Source organism: Prorops nasuta, unplaced genomic scaffold (assembly GCF_024137725.1).
Source record: "Prorops nasuta isolate Cenicafe-Biocafe unplaced genomic scaffold, Cenicafe_Pnas_1.2 PNAS00007, whole genome shotgun sequence".
Classification (NCBI taxonomy): domain Eukaryota; kingdom Metazoa; phylum Arthropoda; class Insecta; order Hymenoptera; family Bethylidae; genus Prorops; species Prorops nasuta.
Genome location: NW_027116804.1, coordinates 3,927,246 through 3,946,289, shown reverse-complemented (window position 1 = coordinate 3,946,289; position 19,044 = coordinate 3,927,246). Strand labels below are relative to the sequence as shown.

The 19,044-nt window shown below is 35.5% G+C and overlaps 1 protein-coding gene across 1 annotated transcript; it reads right to left on the bottom strand.

The window, feature by feature from the left end:
• Positions 1-9,389: 9,389 nt before the first annotated feature.
• On the bottom strand, positions 9,390-12,961 carry LOC136774901 (uncharacterized). Its single transcript, XM_066729376.1, has 7 exons — positions 11,615-12,961; positions 11,110-11,558; positions 10,817-11,055; positions 10,465-10,772; positions 10,197-10,338; positions 10,038-10,107; positions 9,390-9,993 (listed from the first exon to the last, which is right to left on the bottom strand). Exons 1-7 carry the CDS (start codon positions 12,959-12,961, stop codon positions 9,390-9,392), a joined length of 3,159 nt encoding a protein of 1,052 aa, XP_066585473.1.
• Positions 12,962-19,044: the final 6,083 nt, after the last annotated feature.

Sequence of the window (19,044 nt, the reverse complement as noted above, 5' to 3'; positions counted from 1 at the left end):
TTTTTAATTAAAATATTTTATATTATTATATATTAATCATGCTAGATACGACTTATGTACTTGCCGTCCATTTTTTACAAACGAAGCTTGTTTTTTGTGGGATCTTATAACGTTTTGTAAGAATATAGGAATAAAAACTGAAAAATTGTTTTAACTAATTCAATCTTACAAAACATTTTCCAATGTTGTGATCGTTCCATAATGTAACGCTTCAATTCGAGATATTAATTTATTAATCAAATAAGTAAAATACAAAGTACTACAATGATGAGTTCTTATCATGATTACACTTTTAGATGCATTTAACATAGGATTCAATGACTGTTTGAATTATATTTTCAACATCTTATAACAAAAATCACCTTAAAGCCTCTCGCTTTCAAAAATTTATTTCTAAATTTACCTTTAAATCCACCTTTTTCTTAGTTGTTGCTCTCACTATCACCTTTGCATTATGGCTCTTTCCCTGATAAACTAGTGACATTTATATATTCTTTTCATTAATATAAACTGTAAAATATATACCAGTTAATGTAATGGAAGCCTATGATTTTTAGGTGTACTGCTTTCAGTTTCCTGAAGTTACACATCGTATGCTCTATTACATGTGAAATATTGAAATCCTGAATTACTTTTATATTTACACATCTACATGATTTTATTATAATTTTCATCAACTATGTGATTTCTAATTCCAAAGTTGTATGCCCAAAATCACCTGCAAGTTTTTCCCTCTCAAGGATTTTCTTATGAATTGACTCATTTTTCCACCTTTTTCTTAACTGTCACTCTCAATATTAACTTTGCATTATGGCACTTTCTCCAGTACATTAATGCCATTTATATTTTCCTTTCATTAATATAAACAAGGAAATACGCCAACTCCTGCAATGGATGCCTCTCTTCTTTAGATATATAGTTTTCAGCATCCTAAATTTATTCACTGTATGCCCCATCACATGTAAAATATTGCAATCATGAATTCTTTTCATATTTACAGATCCACATGATTTTGTTATAATTTTCATCAAGTATGTGATTTTTAATTCCAAAATTGTATACCCAAAATCATCGACAAGCCCTTCACTTTTAACGATTTGCTTAGAAATTCATCCCTTTTTCTTAACTGTTACTCCCAATATCAGCTATGAATCAGGGCTCTTTTCAAGCAAAATAGTACCATTTGTATTTTCTTTTCATCAATATAAACTCGAAAATACACAAATTAATGCAATGGAAGCCTCTATTTTAGATATACTGCTTTCATTTTCCCAAATTTATTCACTGTATGTTCTATCCTTATAACATTTCCTGTGCCAGAGTCCTCAGATGTTCGTTTCGCTAATTTCTATACACTGTTGAAACTGGCCGAACTTCTGGTGCTACAAAATGGAGTAGAAACCATTAATTTTTGGACTGACTTTCAATTGAGAATAAACATTGCATTTTTTCATTCATACCAATGACCAGTATACTGCCTTTGGCCTAGAATACTAGCATAGGTAACAGAGGAAAACAATTAATAGTTATTAACTCAATTTTTCAGAATTTCATCCAATGAGTCTCATCCTGAAATTATGGCTGAGCAATTGATGACGTTTTTCTGAATATTGGCTTATTCTTACTTTGCCAATCTTTCTATGCTCTCATCTTTGCCTGTTTCAAGTACCAGAATACAGGAGTGAAAAGCCCAGTTGTTGATTCAACTCCAATAGTCAGTATGTGAGCGAACCTTCTTCCTTGGATTTTTAACTCTATTGTACCAAATGTATTTATGTCAAAGCACAAGTATTACCATTTGCTATAAGACACTTCCACAGTGACTGTAAAATACTAAATGATAACACTATGAGTAAGCCTGAAATCAAATTCATCATTTAACAATCTTAATCTTCAAAGAAAATAAATATTTGAAGCAACATGAAGCATCTCAGTTACTTACCAGTATTTGATTTTGCCCCATCTCCATTTTCTTTATTGCTTGTTGACCTAACTTCTGTAATATTTGGTTGTCTTCGCATCTTTTGTAAACATCTACTATCGTATAATTTGTTCAAATTCATATACTGGTCAACTTGTATTTTACGTAAATGAAGATTCTTTGGAATGTTTCATATCTTTCAAATAAGCATTGCCATAATTTAATCTCAAATATTTGTTCGTATATATATGATATATACTATCGGATAGTTACAATCAATATCAGTTTAAAGAAAACAAAAAGCAAAACATGCATTTGATTAATGATTTCAATACCTGAAAGTTTAGCATATGATTACCTTAACAATTTCTTTCAATTAATATCCTCCTGATAATGACCGATGCACATTAATGTTGAAAGTATACTTCTCATAGGCACAAAGTTGTAAATATTAATCTTATTTAATCCAGTCAGCTCTATCCTCATCAATAAAAATGAAAATGTTCTGTTTTGATTTAATCTAAAAGAGAAAGACCACAAAGTACCACAAAGTATACTACATCCTGCATTGTAAAATATAATGTTATACTTATCTAATTCGCGAATCCTTCAGTCACTGTTAATTGAATTTATTTGTGATTGTATAAATTTAACAGATGCAATATCGTAACACGATGAATAACCTCACTGCATTAAATAAAAATAACCTCACATTAGAATATACAATTTACAATAGTCGCCGGATTAATTATATCGATCATATCGACTTTATTTGACAGTTCACAAACAGTTCAGTCGTTGGTTATAGTTTATTATCTCGTTAGCGACCAACTTCAGCCCGAGACATGCATTTTGGCTGAAAAAAGAGATGAGGAAGGAGAAAAATGTTATTTCGGCATATATATAGATAACAGAGTATGATATCTCTGGATTGCGTGAACCGATTTTCATGTTCGTGGGCTCAAATGAAAGCTTTTTCAAACCCATTTTAAGAAAATCTTTACTTAAGCAATGACAATGGATTATTCACAGAGATAAATCGATTTGAAAATTGAGACGGCCAAACTTGCTGTATAAGAGGGTGGTGCCTCGACGGCGGTATAGACACGTCTATACCTACTTTTATGTACTTGCCGTCGAGACACTACCGTGTCTCTTGATATATAAATAATAACATTTCGTAAGAATAATTAAATTTATTTTACAATAATAAATGAGAAAAAGTATAACATTTAAGAATATATTTATAACATTTAAAAGTAAATAAAACAAGGAAAAAAATTTATAATATCGTAATGAATATTTTTTTTTAGGAAAGATACAATATTTTTATGAAAAAAATATTCGTTACATGATTTTAATTTAAATGGCGCTCTATAACCAGTAAAAAACTTTTTGAAAATGATAGCGTTATTGTGGAATTAATATAATTTTCAAATAATTTACTTGCTGGGAAAATTGCAGCCGAAGGCGCTATAATTGCGGCCAATATTTAGGGAAATGGCAGTTTAAACGCAGGCGTGGTGCTAATATTATTGAACATGTTATTAGGAGTAAGATGTTTTTACCCATAATAACAACTTTCATCATTTATAAAAGCAGCCGTTAGAGATACGAATGACGTAATATTGAATTAATTAAATTTCCTCAAAGAATATGATAAACGTACCTTTTGAATTTCTGGGCCATATTTTCTTTTGAACGATATGATCGTTTGCATATATCCATGACTTATCCTTACGTATCATAGACGTATAATGACCAGTTGCAGCATCCTTGCCATCATGGAAAATGGCACAATTTGCTTTATAAACTTTATCAGCAATTTCTAATTTCTCAGTAGGTATACCTTTAATATTCCAGTTTTTAAGAATTTAATCTTTAAAGTTTTCTATATTTTCTGTTTTGGTATTAAATAATGATAATTTAATAATCAGTGCTTTGTTAGAATCTGTGTTAACAATATTTTGCTGAAGTTCTAAAAACTAATGCAATTACTGTACAAAGAATTCTATAGTTTTTTCCATTTAAAGAAGTTGCTATGAATTATTTCTTTCATGTGCTCAAAGAATTATTTTTGTATAATTTTTTGGGAATTAACAAACTCTTCATACCATCAAATAGCGTAAGTAATAAAATATTATTACAAGATTGGGTAATATCTGTATGACCACATGAAGTACTACATTTGACCGTTTTTATTAGATAATGTTGCACAACGCGATTCAAGTAATTTAATTTATCACACAGAGCAGTGATAAAACCACTAGCATCATACTGCCGCTTTCCAACAAATTGGATTTCAGCATATTGTCTAATATCAATATTCTCTAATGTTTTATCAATAGTTTCTGTAAGCAAAAATAAACGATTTTAGAACATTGTCTGCTTCTATACGAAATAGTACACTTTTAATTGAATCAAGTAGCTCGGTAGTGTTACGCGACAAGTAATTTAAAAAAAAAGTCTCGTGACACTACCTACTTTTACGCGAAGTTTGACCAATTTTTTTTTTTCGGTGGCTATATTTAGAAATTGATTAATTTATTTAAAATTCTAATGAAACTTTCATTGTATAATTCGATCTTAAGCTTTCCAACGAGACTACAAACATTCAAATGGGTTCATGCAATGCAGAGATATTCAAATATGCTTTTGCGCAACAGCCAATTTGGTTTGGCCGGAATTTTTCCCGACCAAAAATATTACGACCGACCAAAATTTCAAACCAGAGAATTATTCCGACCGACTCGGATCTCTCACTCTATCACGTTAGAAACGCCATCTCCTGTCCTTAACCACCATTCATCCAATTACTTCCTTCTTGTTAGGAAGCTGTTCGAAAACGCATAAAAATAAATCTGGTAGCCATGGTATACAGGGTGATTCTCTAACGGCGGGACATAGGAGATTGGTGTTAGTTGATTATAGCACCACGAATGATGAAATCCAAGAACCCTGATTGGTCAGTATCGTATAGTGCCAGCTTAAAATAGGCCATTATCAATAGTTTGATACAAAAAATGAGACCTATCCACCATTTTCGTTTAAAAGTGTTTACACACTTTTCGTAAATAGAAGCAGAAGGAAATGAATTACCTGTCAAAAGTAGTGATTCAGATTAATTTGTGATAAGTGTAACTTTGGCAAATAAAAGTGATGATTGTATTAAAAAGAGGAGATAGGGAAGGACTTGGTTTTCATAAAATTCGTTATTTAATTTATTAACCATGACTGACTCAATGAGTTCAGTCAAAGCCTTACATTACAGCGTTGCCATCTTCTTTAATAATCAAGTGTATTTTTGTAACAACAAATTTAAACTTCTTGTTATACCAGTGGACACAATGACCTATCAGAAGTTATCCATTTCCATCAAAGAAAAACATATTTAAGTTCTCATTGAGTCAGTCATGGTTAATACATTAAATAACGAATTTTATGAAAACCAAGTTCTTCCCTATCTCCTCTTTTTATTACAATCATCACTTTTATTTGCCAAAGTTACACTTATCACAAATTAATCTGAATCACTACTTTTGACAGGTAATTCATTTCCTTCTGCTTCTATTTACGAAAAGTGTGTAAACACTTTTACACCAAAATGGCGGATAGGTCTCATTTTTTGTATCAAACTATTGATAATGGCCTATTTTAAGCTGGCACTATACGATATTGACCAATCAGGGTTCTTGGATTTCATCATTTGGGGTGCTATAATCAACTAACACCAATCTCCTATGTCCCGCCGTTAGAGAATCACCCTTTATGTACAATGTATGTACATACATACGCCGGTTTATAATGACTATTTAAGGTTAATAAATGATTGGAGATAACTGGTTCTTTAATATCGTTAATGTTTGAATACATTTTTAAAAGATTTCACTAGGAGGTAAGAACTCTTTTCCATATTTAACTTTTATTAAATATATATCAGAGTAAAAGTGCAATTTCTTTCATTTATAATAAGTGGCTCATAAGAATATTCCAAAAATAAAAACTACTCCGTTCGATATTGTGAAACACATGAGAAAAGATCCAATTACAAATGGGTAAGCATTTGCTATTTCTTATATATGTAAGCAATATTTGTTATAGGCTTTAACATACTATACAGAAATATCTGCTTTTAATATAAAAGGTTAATTGGACTATCAGGTTTAAAATGCAGCATTATGGTGTATCAAAAGGTTTATCAAGATTATATTATATTTCTGTGCTGGATATAATAAAGTGTTAATTCTCAATTTGAGAAAACTAAGAAAATATCAGGTTCACTCAGTGAAGCCAGACTGGGTCTAAAATGTTTCCCCACTCTGCCTCCATAGACTCACTAACACGTAGAGCTACTGAAGCATCCATGAGAGCACCCCACTTCTGCCTCCTCGAATGTTGCACGCATACCATTACTGCAGTACGTGCATGTTTCGGTCTCCTTCGTATGGCTCCGGTATATTTCGAGTACGAGAAAGAGAGGTATAGTTTTTTCAGACCTCTCTTTCTCGCGCTCCACCTTCGTTCGATTATCCAACGAGCCTAAAGGAGAGAGGCCGAGCTAGCCTAAGAAAATTATGAAATGTCTTTTTCGCGGACAGCTATGATAAAAGCTGACCACATGCTAAATGTGAATATAAAGATAAAATATTTATAAACAGCCATTAACTTATTAGATTTTATAATAAATAAGGAAATGCGGTGATATTATGTAACATTGGTCAATTTTCTTAAGACACATATGTAACGTATTACTGTTGAAAATATTTCATTTTCTTAATTTATTCTTTAATCTAGTAGGTTAATGGTAATAAAAAAAAATTCATGACGAAAAAAAAAACTAAACAAGTTTGCATGAATCTGCGGGAATCGAACTCGAGTCCGCGTATGTAGCAAGCAAGCGCCATACCATCTGCGCTACGGGACGCACTTGTTAACTTAGAAGCTTAGTGGCCTGTTACATCGATAGAAGCTTTCTCTATAAAATCAAGAGACACGGTAGTGTCTCGACGGCAAGTACATATAAAAGTAGATAATGACATGTGTATACCGCCGAGCACTACCGTGTAACTTATACATCAAGTTTTGCCGTCCTAATTTTCAAACCGATTTATTTCTATGAATGATCAATTGTCATGATATAGGTAAAGCTTTACTTAAAATGGTTTTGAAAAACCTTTTATTCGAGCCTATAAACACTAAAATCGGTTCACGTAATCCAGAGATCTCACACTCTGTTAGCTATATATATGCCGAAGTTGAAATTCTTCTCCCTTCTTTCTTCTCGAGTGTATGTCCCAGGCTGATTCTGTATGTCTCGGGCTGAAGTTGGCCGCTGATGAAAGTGACGTCATTGTCACATCGCTTCCAACAAACTATACTCAACGACGAAACTATAGTAGTGAACTTGCAAATAAATCGATGTAATCGATGTAACTAATCCGGCGAATTGTTAACTGTCAATAGTAATGAAAGGTTATGTATATTTAATGCAGTGAGAATGTTCATTATTATGTTAGTGAATGAGTTTAATTTTTAAAATGACAAATATATTCGAATAATAATGACATAAGGGGTTGACAATTATTAGATAAGTATAACATTATATTTTATAATACAGGATGTGTTTGTTAGCAACTACCTCTTGAATTCCTGGGTGAGAATAATATTGATAGTGAAGGACAATTAAGAATTTTAACTTTTAATTTATTGCTTTTATTGATTACCAACCTTGATAAAGGGAAAAACCCACGAACGTGGTGGGAAAACCCTGGTTCCAAATTTCCTTATGCTGGAGAGTACACCATGAACTTAAGATGGTTCCTCTTTACAATCACTCAATGATTATTGTATCTTATTCCAATAATACAACTAATACAATTGGGTATTACACAAAGCGGTTAAATGTTACGAGTACAAAAATGCACCTTGCTAGGCGATCGATCCATTCGGAATAATCCATCTCGAGATCGTCTCGATTCCCACCACTCACTTGTCAACCGCGAACGCAGCCGAGACCTGGTCACGAGGTCGCGATAATCCCCGAAGATGTATTTCTACTTTCCCATGCGAACCCTATAGTGAGGAAGTAGAAAACGTGTAGCTCGAATCCGCGCGAACAGCCTCGACGCTAATAAGCAGAAAGAGTATGGTTCATGCGGGCACGAACATCCCGACCGCCTTTCATCACTCTGATGAAATATGATATCCGCCCGCCGTGACAAACAGAAGTCATCCTGATTTAGACATCGGAAGTGGACTAAGACGCACAATAGAGCGTTTTAAGACGGCAGATTCAGTCTTCACAGTGGCTACTCTTTCAAGGCCATCATTCCCAGGATTCGTCTCAACAATTCTTCCCAATGACCATTTGCAAGTGGTTAGCGATCATCCTGTACGATCACCAATTGTCCCACGGCGAAATTCTCTTTGGGGTTCTTCCATTTCGTTCGCTCTTGCAAATGGTGCAAATATTCACAGGACCATCGTTTCCAGAAGTCTTGTTGATTGCGAGTCATGAGTTGGAATCTGTCAAGCCGGTTTTCTGGTATAGATTGCAGTGGAACATCCGGAATCAATCCTGAGGACCCACCGATTAAAAAATGTGACGGAGTGAGTGCAATCAAATCATCGATGTCTCCGGACATGAGGCAAAGTGGCCTGGCATTAAGGCAGGCTTCCACTTCACATAATATAGTAGAGAACTCTTCGAAGGTAAGGATATGTTCTCCAATAACTCACAGCAGGTGATGTTTAGTCACCTTCACTCCTGCCTCCCATAGACCACCAAAATGCGGGGTAGTGGGAGGAATGTATTCCCAGTCGATTCCCTACTCGGCGAGGTTCTGAGCGATGTTGGAGTAGAATTCGGACGAGGTCTTGAACAACGCACGAAGTTCCTTGTCCGCGCCTTGAAAGTTGCTGCCGTTATCGCTATAAATTCTCTTGCATACACCGCGTCGGCTAGAAAATCGTCTAAAAGCTGCGATAAAAGACTGGGTCGTAAGGTCACTTACAGCTTCGAGGTGCAACGCTTTTGTTGAAAAACACACGAATAATGCTATGTATCTTTTAAATGTCCATTGTCCTCTACCTTTCGCAGATTTGAGTTTAAATGGACCTGCGTAGTCCAAACCTGTCACAGTAAACGCTCTTGACGGCGTTACTTTTGGAGAGGGTAAATTGCCCATTAACTGAATACTTTTACGTGAGCGAACGCGAAAACACCGAATACATCCGCGAACATGGCGCTTGACTAACCCGATAGCCCCTATTATCCATATCTGCTGTAACAGAATTCCTAATGTTAAAGTCGTCCCTGCGTGAAGTGCAATACGATGCGCATGGTGAATGAACACTGGCTAAGATTTGATGCTTTCGGTAATATCGGCGGATGCTTAGCCGGAAACGGTAGCGCAGAATGTGTCAATCGACCGCCAACGCGAATTAACCCATGCTCGTCAACAAATGGTCATAGCTTATACAGAACGCTTCGTTTTGTCAGTGGACGGTTAGCTTTCAAAGCAACTAGTTCATCTTTGAACGCACTAGACTGAGCTAAACGAAGTATAGCAATGCGAGCTCTTTCCAATTCTTTTGATGTAAGATACCCTAAATTTCGAGCTTGACGAACTTTCGAATTTCTAAAATTGTACACAAAGCGCAAGCAGTAAGCTACTACCCTGGTCAGTTTCGTAATCGTCGAGAATCTTGTTACAATTGGATCTTCTCCTACACACCCAATTGCTGAAAATGCACTGAACTCTACCTCAACAGGATGTTTTCTAAGAGGTTGTTCAGGGCACAAATCAGACGAGTCTTGCAGCCAACCTGGACCATGCCACCAAATAGTTGACTCTTTCAAAGCTTCAGAGTCCAAACCGCGGGTAGCTAAATCAGCTGGATTATCATGTGATGGAACATATTTCCAAACAGCATTAGGCAACTCTGTTTGGATGTATGACACCCTTGTTAGCAACAAAAACTTTCCATTATGAAGGGTGCTTCCTAATCCAGGCCAATACGTCTCTACTGTCACACCAAGTCGTAATCGAAAGGTTTCTGAAAATTTCCAACTGTCGAATATAATTGACTATTTTTACCAACAATACCGCTTCACACAACTCTAAATTCGGTATTGTAACCGTTTCTACTGGTGCCACTTTCGATTTGGCAATAAGCACAGAGACCTGACAATTACCAGTGTCATCAGTGACACGTAAATAGATAGCTGCCGCGTAAGCTCGCTTCGATGCGTCCGAAAATCCGTGTAACTCACATTTCGTATTCGAAAAACTTCCCAACCAACGATTAACAGTAATTTCAGATGCTCTTGATAAATTATGGCAGTAATTACTCCACCTCTTTAGAATGTCTGAGGGGAGGACAGCATCCCAATCAACCTTAAGAATCCATAAATCCTGTAACAAAATTTTTGCACAAACTGTTATGGGAGCTAACCATCCAAGCGGGTCGAGCAATCGAGCTAAACCTCAAAGAATCTTCCGTTTTGTTAAGTCTGTGTTCGAGAAGTGCATAGGTCTAACTTTAAAGCCAAAAGAGTCTAGAATAGAATTCCATAATAAACCCAATGTTTTTACAGTTCTATCAATATCAATTTCTTTTCTAGAGTCAGAAACTCGATCTAGGTCTAAGTAATTGGGTATAATTGCAGAAGAATTTGCAGCCCATTTGTTCAGAGTAATTCCGGCAGGTTTAAGTATTGAGATTAATTGATCTCTTATTTGAATAACGTCGGAGAGAGTTTCGGCACCGGAAAAAATGTCGTCAACATATGTCTGCTTAAGCAGACAATTAGCACCAACTGGATATCGAGCACCTTCGTCAGATGCCACTGAAACAATGTTCTGATAGCCAGAAATGGTGCAGACGAAGTACCGTATGTAACTGTCGTCAAGCGATAATCATGCGGTGGTTGACCAGGAATCGGGGACCACACGATTCGTTGAAGATCCTGATCACTAGCATCAATACCTATTTGTCTGAACATCTTAACTATATCGGCTGTAAACAAAAAACGATGTTCCCTCCAGCCAAGAAGAATAAGCGAAAGATCGCTCTGTAAAGATGGTCCCGATAATAAATAATCATTCAAACTGAGTTGATCCGCCGTGCGTCTGGACGCATCGAACACTACTCGTAGTTTAGTTGCAGACACTTTTCTGAATTACCGCGTGGTGTGGTAGGTACACGCTCTTGTACATGATATTTCATTTTCCGGAATGCGGCACATATAACCGAGTTCTTCATATTCCCGCATAAACTCAAAATATTCACGAGCCAGAACTGGATCACGATCGCAACGTTTCGTTCGAGCGACAAAGGAATTTGATGCTACTCGTCGAATATTTTCAACGATTGAAGGCGGTTCGGCTTTAAGTGGTATCTTTACTATGTATCGACCGGACGAAGTTCTAGAATGATTGTCAACGAATAAACGCTCACACAATTCATCATCTTGACTCAGAATTCGCGCAGAAATAGGAACCTCCTCAATACGCCAAAAGCTTTTTAAAATTTCCGAAATATCTTTACCATCATCAACTTCCGGTGAGGTATGAGCAGCGATTCTCAAAATCCCGGTATATTTTTTATGCTGTGAGAAATCACTTCCCCGTATCTGACCAGAAAAAACCCACTCAAATACAGTATTTTGGGCTACAATATTGCGCGTACCGATTTGCTGTATAATCCGAGCTTGAGAATAGTGGCATAGACCTCAACTCCCAGAATTAAGTCAATTTCTCCAGGAACATGAAAACTCGTATCAACCCATTGAAATTTGGTAAACGAAGACCAATCTGAAATAGGCAATGTACAAGAAGGAAGCTTTCCTGTCGGTCGAGCCAAAACTAGAGCCGTTGATTCAAATTCGAACTCTTTGTCTACCACTGATTTTAGACGAATAGAAACACATGATCGAGCCATTACACTCTTGGCTGCACCAACCCCAACAATTCTAATATTTACCCTCTGTCGATTCAATTTTGGAAATTGCACCAATGACTCAGAGACAAAGCTTATCTCCGAATCTTGGTCAAGGAGCGCTCGTGCTCGAACCTGCTGACCAAAGGCACCAATAAGAACGATTTCAGCAGTTGGTAATAGAGACAGAGATCTATTATGGGAGACCTGGGCCGAGAATGAATGCATGCTTGATGGCCATGCTGTCTTAGAGCTGACAAGCTCGATTGGAGGTACTGTAGCCACCGCATTTGAATCTGATTGACCTTGAGAACGATCATTGTGTAATAAGGTATGGTGATTGTCTTGGCACCTCTTGCAGACTCTTTTGGATGCACAGTTTCTAACCTGATGGTGGTCCAGACAATTGAAGCAAAGTCCAAGTCGTCTAATTTCGTTATGTCTATCATTGCTTTTCATGTTCATGAATGCCTCGCAACGACCTATATAGTGCTCAGCTGAGCATAAAGGACATTTCAATGTCGAACTGTTGAAGCTTTGACCCTTAGCCTTGGGCTTGAAGCTCGCATTGTGGGCTTTAACAACGTTCCTAGATTTTCCCGTAAATGCTTGTTTGCTATGGTTTGATTTTTCAACATTCATTTCTGTTTCGACGGACAGCAATGCCTGAATCGTTCCCTCAAGAAAATCGATCATTTCTCGTAATGAGGGTGGTCTTTTACGCGACGTGACCATGCCAACTCCCCCATCCGCGTTCATACCTCTAGTGCTGAGATATGTCTTCCAGGCTTTGCGCGTCACTGGATCGAGGCGTTCGCAAATCAGTATGATCAACAAGTCATTCCAGTGTTCCACCGGACGTCCTAAATTTTTCAACATTCTCAAACGATGAGTAATGTCATCTACCAAGGTTCTCAAACCAGAAGCAGATTCCTTTTTTAATGGCGTACCTTTTATCAAAGGCAGCGTAAGATGGTAGACTTGAAGACGGAGATTTGAAAATCTATCCTTAAGCGTGCTCCATGTAGACGCATAATTCGCCTCAGTGCCTGCTACGTCCTTAACGAAATCCACGGCCGAATCCCGAAAACAGCCCATTAAATATTAAAGCTTTACCACGTTAGGTAACTGAGCCTTGTCGTGAATGAGAGAGGTGAAGCGGTTCTCAAAAGCATCCCATTCCTCATGCCGACCAGAAACATGAGTCAAGTCTATTTTAGAAAGATGTAAATTATTGCAAAGGTTCTGACCAGGGTCACTGCCAATACTAACACGCGGGCTGGATGATGCTGAAGGATCACTTTCGTCCGGAAGTTTTAAAAGAAGATTAGAAAGCTCGTCATTACATTCATCTCGAATGTTCTCAGTTTCCGCATAAAATGATTCTACTAAGTATGCATCGTCCATAGCATCTTCGCGACTAACAATCTCATCGTGCCATTTACATATCTCAGTCCAATAATTATTAAGTGTTTGTAACCTATCTCGTATTAAAGATCGGGTTAAACGAGTTTTTTCAATCGCCCTAACTGACGGCAGAATTCATGACATATTCTTTGCACGGTCTCGCTGTTGTACAATGAGTTTCCGAGTTGTAACTGGTGCCATGTTTATTTTGCTATCTTATTTCTCAACCGCACTAACTAAGCGCCTTGGTTTCTACGAAGTGGCGCGATCTCAAAGAGCGCTACCTACTGCTATGACAACACTGTCGCTGCGTATATCTCAACCGACCGAACGCGTCTGAACACGTTAACAATAACGCAATATTAATAGTTTTAATAAGCTAATACACAAATAACTAAAATATATTGCAATTACACGCACTCAATGTTTAACAATAATCGGAAAAATTAACAATCAAAATTCTTCAATAATCCTTCAACTATCCGGCTCGAAGGACAATTTAATGTTTGTTAGCAACTACCTCTTGAATTCCTGGGTGAGAATAATATTGATAGTGAAGGACAATTGAGAATTTTAACTTTTAATTTATTGCTTTTATTGATTACCAACCTTGATAAAGGGAAAAACCCACGAACGTGGTGGGAAAACCCTGGTTCCAAATTTCCTTATGCTGGAGAGTACACCATGAACTTAAGATGGTTCCTCGTTACAATCTCTCAATGATTATTGTATCTTATTCCAATAATACAACTAATACAATTGGGTATTACACAAAGCGGTTAAATGTTACAAGTACAAAAATGTACCTTGCTAGGCGATCGATCCATTCGGAATAATCCATCTCGAGATCGTCTCGATTCCCACCACTCACTTGTCAACCGCGAACGCAGCCGAGACCTGGTCACGAGGTCGCGATAATTCCCGAAGATGTATTTCTACTTTCCCATGCGTACCCTATAGTGAGGAAGTAGAAAACGTGTAACTCGAATCCGCGCGAAAAGCCTCGACGCTAATAAGTAGAAACGGTATGGTTCGTGCGGGCACGAACAGGATGTTAGTATACACTGTGGTACTTTGTGAAATTTCTTTTTCAGATAAATTAAGATAGAATATTTCTATTTGAAATGTTGAGGATAGAGCTGACTGGATGAAGTAAAATTAATATTTACATATTTTCAACACTGTGCGAAGAAGATGTATACTTTCAACATTAATGTGCATCAGTGATTATCAGGAGCATATTAATTGCAAGAAATTATTAAGGTATTTGAAAATCATATGCTAAACTTCCAAGTGTTGAAATCATTAACAAAATGCATGTTTAACTGTTTTTTCTTTAAATTGATGTGGAATTTAACTGTCCGATAAGTTATAATATATATACATACAATTATCAAGGAAACAATAAAACTTTCTTATTACTACGATTAAAGAAAACTAGATGAATATTTGCTAATCGTTACTTAATTTTCAATTATAATATAAAAAAGTATTAAAATCAAATATTTATCTACGCTTCCCTAATCAGAGTAGAAAGAAATTATTATTATCTGCAGAAAAATTATTTAATTTCTTATAAGTATAACATTGAGTTTTATAATATAATATGTAATATATTTTTTGGAACTTAGTGAGATTTTATTTCAGATTGAATTATAATAACGTGTTTATTGTGTCATTGTGCAGGCTTCAGTTGTAATATTAAATAGAAGAAATCAGAAATGATATCAGTTTGCCATAGTAAGAGCCATAATGCAAAGTTAATGGTGAGAGTTAATTCTAAGGAAAAGGTGGAGAAATTAACAAATTTGGAGGCCAATTCTTGATAGTGTTGGCTTGCAGGTGATTTTGGACATAAACTTTTTGAAATATATAAGTCAATTAAATAATGAGTATAATGAAAACATCATCTAGAAGTGAAACAATGAAATGAAGTCATCATTTTAATATTTTCCATGCGATAGATAATACAGTGAATATATTTGGGAAAATGAAAGCGGTATATCTAAAATAGAGGCTTCCATTGCATTAATTTGTGTATTTTATAGTTTATATTGATGAAAAGAAAATACAAATGGCACTAGTTTGCTTGAAAAAGAGCCCTGATTCATAGTTGATATTGGGAGTAACGGTTAAGAAAAAGGGATAAATTTCCAAGCAAATCCTTAAAAGTGAAGTGCTTGTAGATGATTTTGGGTTTACAATTTTGCAATTAAACATCTCATAGTTGATGAAAATTATAACAAAATCATGTGGATCTGTAAATATGAAAAGAATTCATGATTGCAATATTTTACATGTGATGGGGCATACAGTGAATAAATTTAGGAAGCTGAAAACTATATATCTAAAGAAGAGAGGCATCCATTGCAGGAGTTGGCGTATTTCCTTGTTTATATTAATGAAAGGAAAATATAAATGGCACTAATGTGCTGGAAAAAGTGCCATAATGCAAAGTTGATATTGAGAGTGACACCTAAGAAAAAGGTGGAAAAATGAGTCAATTGATAAGAAAATCCTTGAGAGGGAAGGATTTGCAGGTAATTTTGGGCATACAATTTTGGATTTAGAACTCATATAGTTGATGAAAATTATAATAAAATCATGTAGATGTGTAAATATGAAAGGGAATCATTATTTCAATATTTCACATGTAATAGAGCATACAGTGTATAACTTCAGGAAACTGAAAGCAGTACACTTAAAATACATAGGCTTCCATTGTATTAACTGGTATATATTTTACAGTTTATATTAATCAAAAGAATAAATAAATGGCACTAATTTACCAGAGAAAGAACCATAATGCAAAGTTGATTGTGAGAGTAACACCTAAGAAAAAGGTGGATTTAGAGGTAAATTTAGGAGCATATTCTTGAAAGCGAAAGGCTTTAAGGTGATTTTGGGTATAAAATGTTGGAAATATAATTCAAACAGTTATTGTGAATACTATGTTAAAAGCCTTTAAAAGTGTAACTATGATAAGAATTCATCATTGTAATATTTTATATTTTATTTAATAGAATAATTAATTAATATTTTGAATTAAAACTTTACATTATGGAACGATGAGAATATTGGAAAATGTTTTGTTAGATTGAATTAGTTAAAATAATTGATTAGTTTGAACTTCTATATTCTTACAAAACATTATAAGATCCCACAAAAAACAAACTTCGCTTGTAAAGAAAGAACGGCAAGTACATAAGTCGTTTCTAGCATAATTAATATAATAATATAAAATATTTTAATTAAAAAAAATAGTGAAATCCAAATGCTAGGCAAGTATAAATTTTTGTTACCATGATGAAAATTAAAATTTGGAAAAAGGAAAATAGTAACAAAAATTATACTTGCCGGTGGCCCATTGTATGCAATCGTATTAAATAGCCACATTTTTAACTTTTGAGAAGCAACGCTTAAATTGCGAGATAGCGACTTACACATGAATATTACGGGCCCGGCAAGTATAATTTTTGTGTTACTATTTTCCTTTTTCCAAATTTTAATTTTCATCATGATAACAAAAATTTATACTTGCCTAGCATTTGGATTTCACTATTTTTTTTAATTAAAATATTTTATATTACTATATTAATTATGCTAGATACGACTTATGTATTTGCCGTTCTTTCTTTACAAGCGAAGCTTGTTTTTTGTGGGATCTTATAACGTTTTGTAAGAATATAGGAGTTCAAACTGATAAATTATTTTAACTAATTCAATCTAACAAAACATTTTCCAATAATCTCATCGTTCTATAATGTAAAGTTTCAATTCAAAATATTAATTTATTATTCTATTAAATAAAATACAAAATATTACAATGATGAATTCTTATCATAGTTACACTTTTAAAGGCTTTTAAAATTGTATTCACAATAACTGTTTGAATTATATTTCTAACATTTTATACCCAAAATCACCTTAAAGCCTTTCGCTTTCAAGAAAGTAGTGTGGCTAAGGGGCCTCTGGGACAGGGCGGCGAGGGGGTAGAGGTTCCGCGGGGGAAGGGGAGGTAGGGGAATTACCCCCACTCCTAAGCGGAGGGGGAAGAGCGGATTTCCCCCACTCCTTGGTGGTGGGGGATGCTCGGTGGTGGGGGAAAATTAATCACGTGACATCCCGGTGGTGAGGGAAAATTTTAAGCACGTGTCAGCCCCGGTGGAGGGGGAAATTAAGCACGTGACATCCCTGGTGGTGGTGGTGGAAAATTGAGCACGTGACAACCTCTCGATCCTCTCCACCCAAACGTCCCAGCCCTCTACGCGAGAGATATAAGAGAGAGAGAGAGAACACATATTTTAAAATTAATTTTTATTTATGAAAGGAATTGAGGAAACGGTTAATTATATAAATACACGTAGATTTTGGGAAAAAGCCTTGCGCCATAAAAAATCCACTTAGTTTTATTATTTAAAATACATATTTTTCACAACCTTCATTTTTTTAAAAATATTTTCTTTGTTTTTCTAACAATCTGCAGCGAGATAGCTGGGCTCTGCGTGTTGTTATTCTCGTTGCTGCTAATCGTACCATTTTGATTCGTTCTTCCATCTAGAATCAAAATGGTCCACTTCGCCTCGTCGAAGTAAGATCTATCTCAGGCTCTATTTGCGCAGTTTGTGTTCCCGTGACGAAAGTCTCCGATTGCGTAGCCAATATTTCTCACCTCAGACATAATTGAAATCATGTTGTTACTTTTCTTTTTCACATAGTAATAGCTCTTTTTTTTTTAACAAAGCAAGTATACTTACAAAAATCACAACGCGATTTTTAGGGTTCCGACGCCTCTTCATCTCCTTCCTCTCGTTCGTTTTCTTTCTCTTCTTCCTCCTCTTGCTCTTCTTCCTCCATTTGTTCTTACATTTCATTCGTTATATCCATAAGTTGCTCAACTAAAGCGGCAAAATCTGGATCATCCTCAATGTCTTGCACCACCTCCGCATTCTCTCACAAATCGTCGTCTTGCTTCTTCGGTATATCACACAACATTGTTCTTTTCACTACCGTTGCTAGCGTTAAAATGATCTCAAGATTTTTCGTCACTAGTCGCTCAGATGCAAAACGATCTTCCAATGAAATATGAACTGACCGATTACGCACGTATTTTTTAGTTAATCTGATGCCTTTCTTTTCTCTTCATCAATACATATTAGTCTTCTCTTAATCAAAACGTATTAGCTTTTTCCCGAGAAGTGGAACGCAGTTAAAGACAATGCCAATAGAGACCTACTAGCATCCTCGTATATTTTTTTTTGTACCTCTAAAAGCAAATTCTAATTTGTAAGGTTGAAAAAAAAAGGAAGTATAATTTTTTATTTTGAAGGTTTTATTTATACAACAAATAAATACTGGGAAAAAAATGTTGACATCATTTTTGATTGGTTATTCTGAGTAAATAGCGGCAGATGGTAATGACAGTAGCAGCAGGATCGGTATCATCTACGAGAAAAAAGTAAGGAAAAATATTTATTATTATACCACTTATCCAAGCACTTGATGTCAAAAAATTGTTTTTTTTCATCGATTCTTACCGATTGTGGGTGGTCTCCGTAAATGAATCAAACAGTAGCTGGAGAACGTCAGCATCCTCGTCGAACCGTATTATGTTTTCTGGAGAAAGTTCTTGCTCCATATCAATACCCTCCCCTCCATTTCACTACTAAAATCCGATAGACGATCATCATCATAATCGTCATTATCCCCATCGGACTGGATATTAGATGGGAATTGTTGCCGCTGAAGCTTTTTCCTCGACATTGTGCGACATG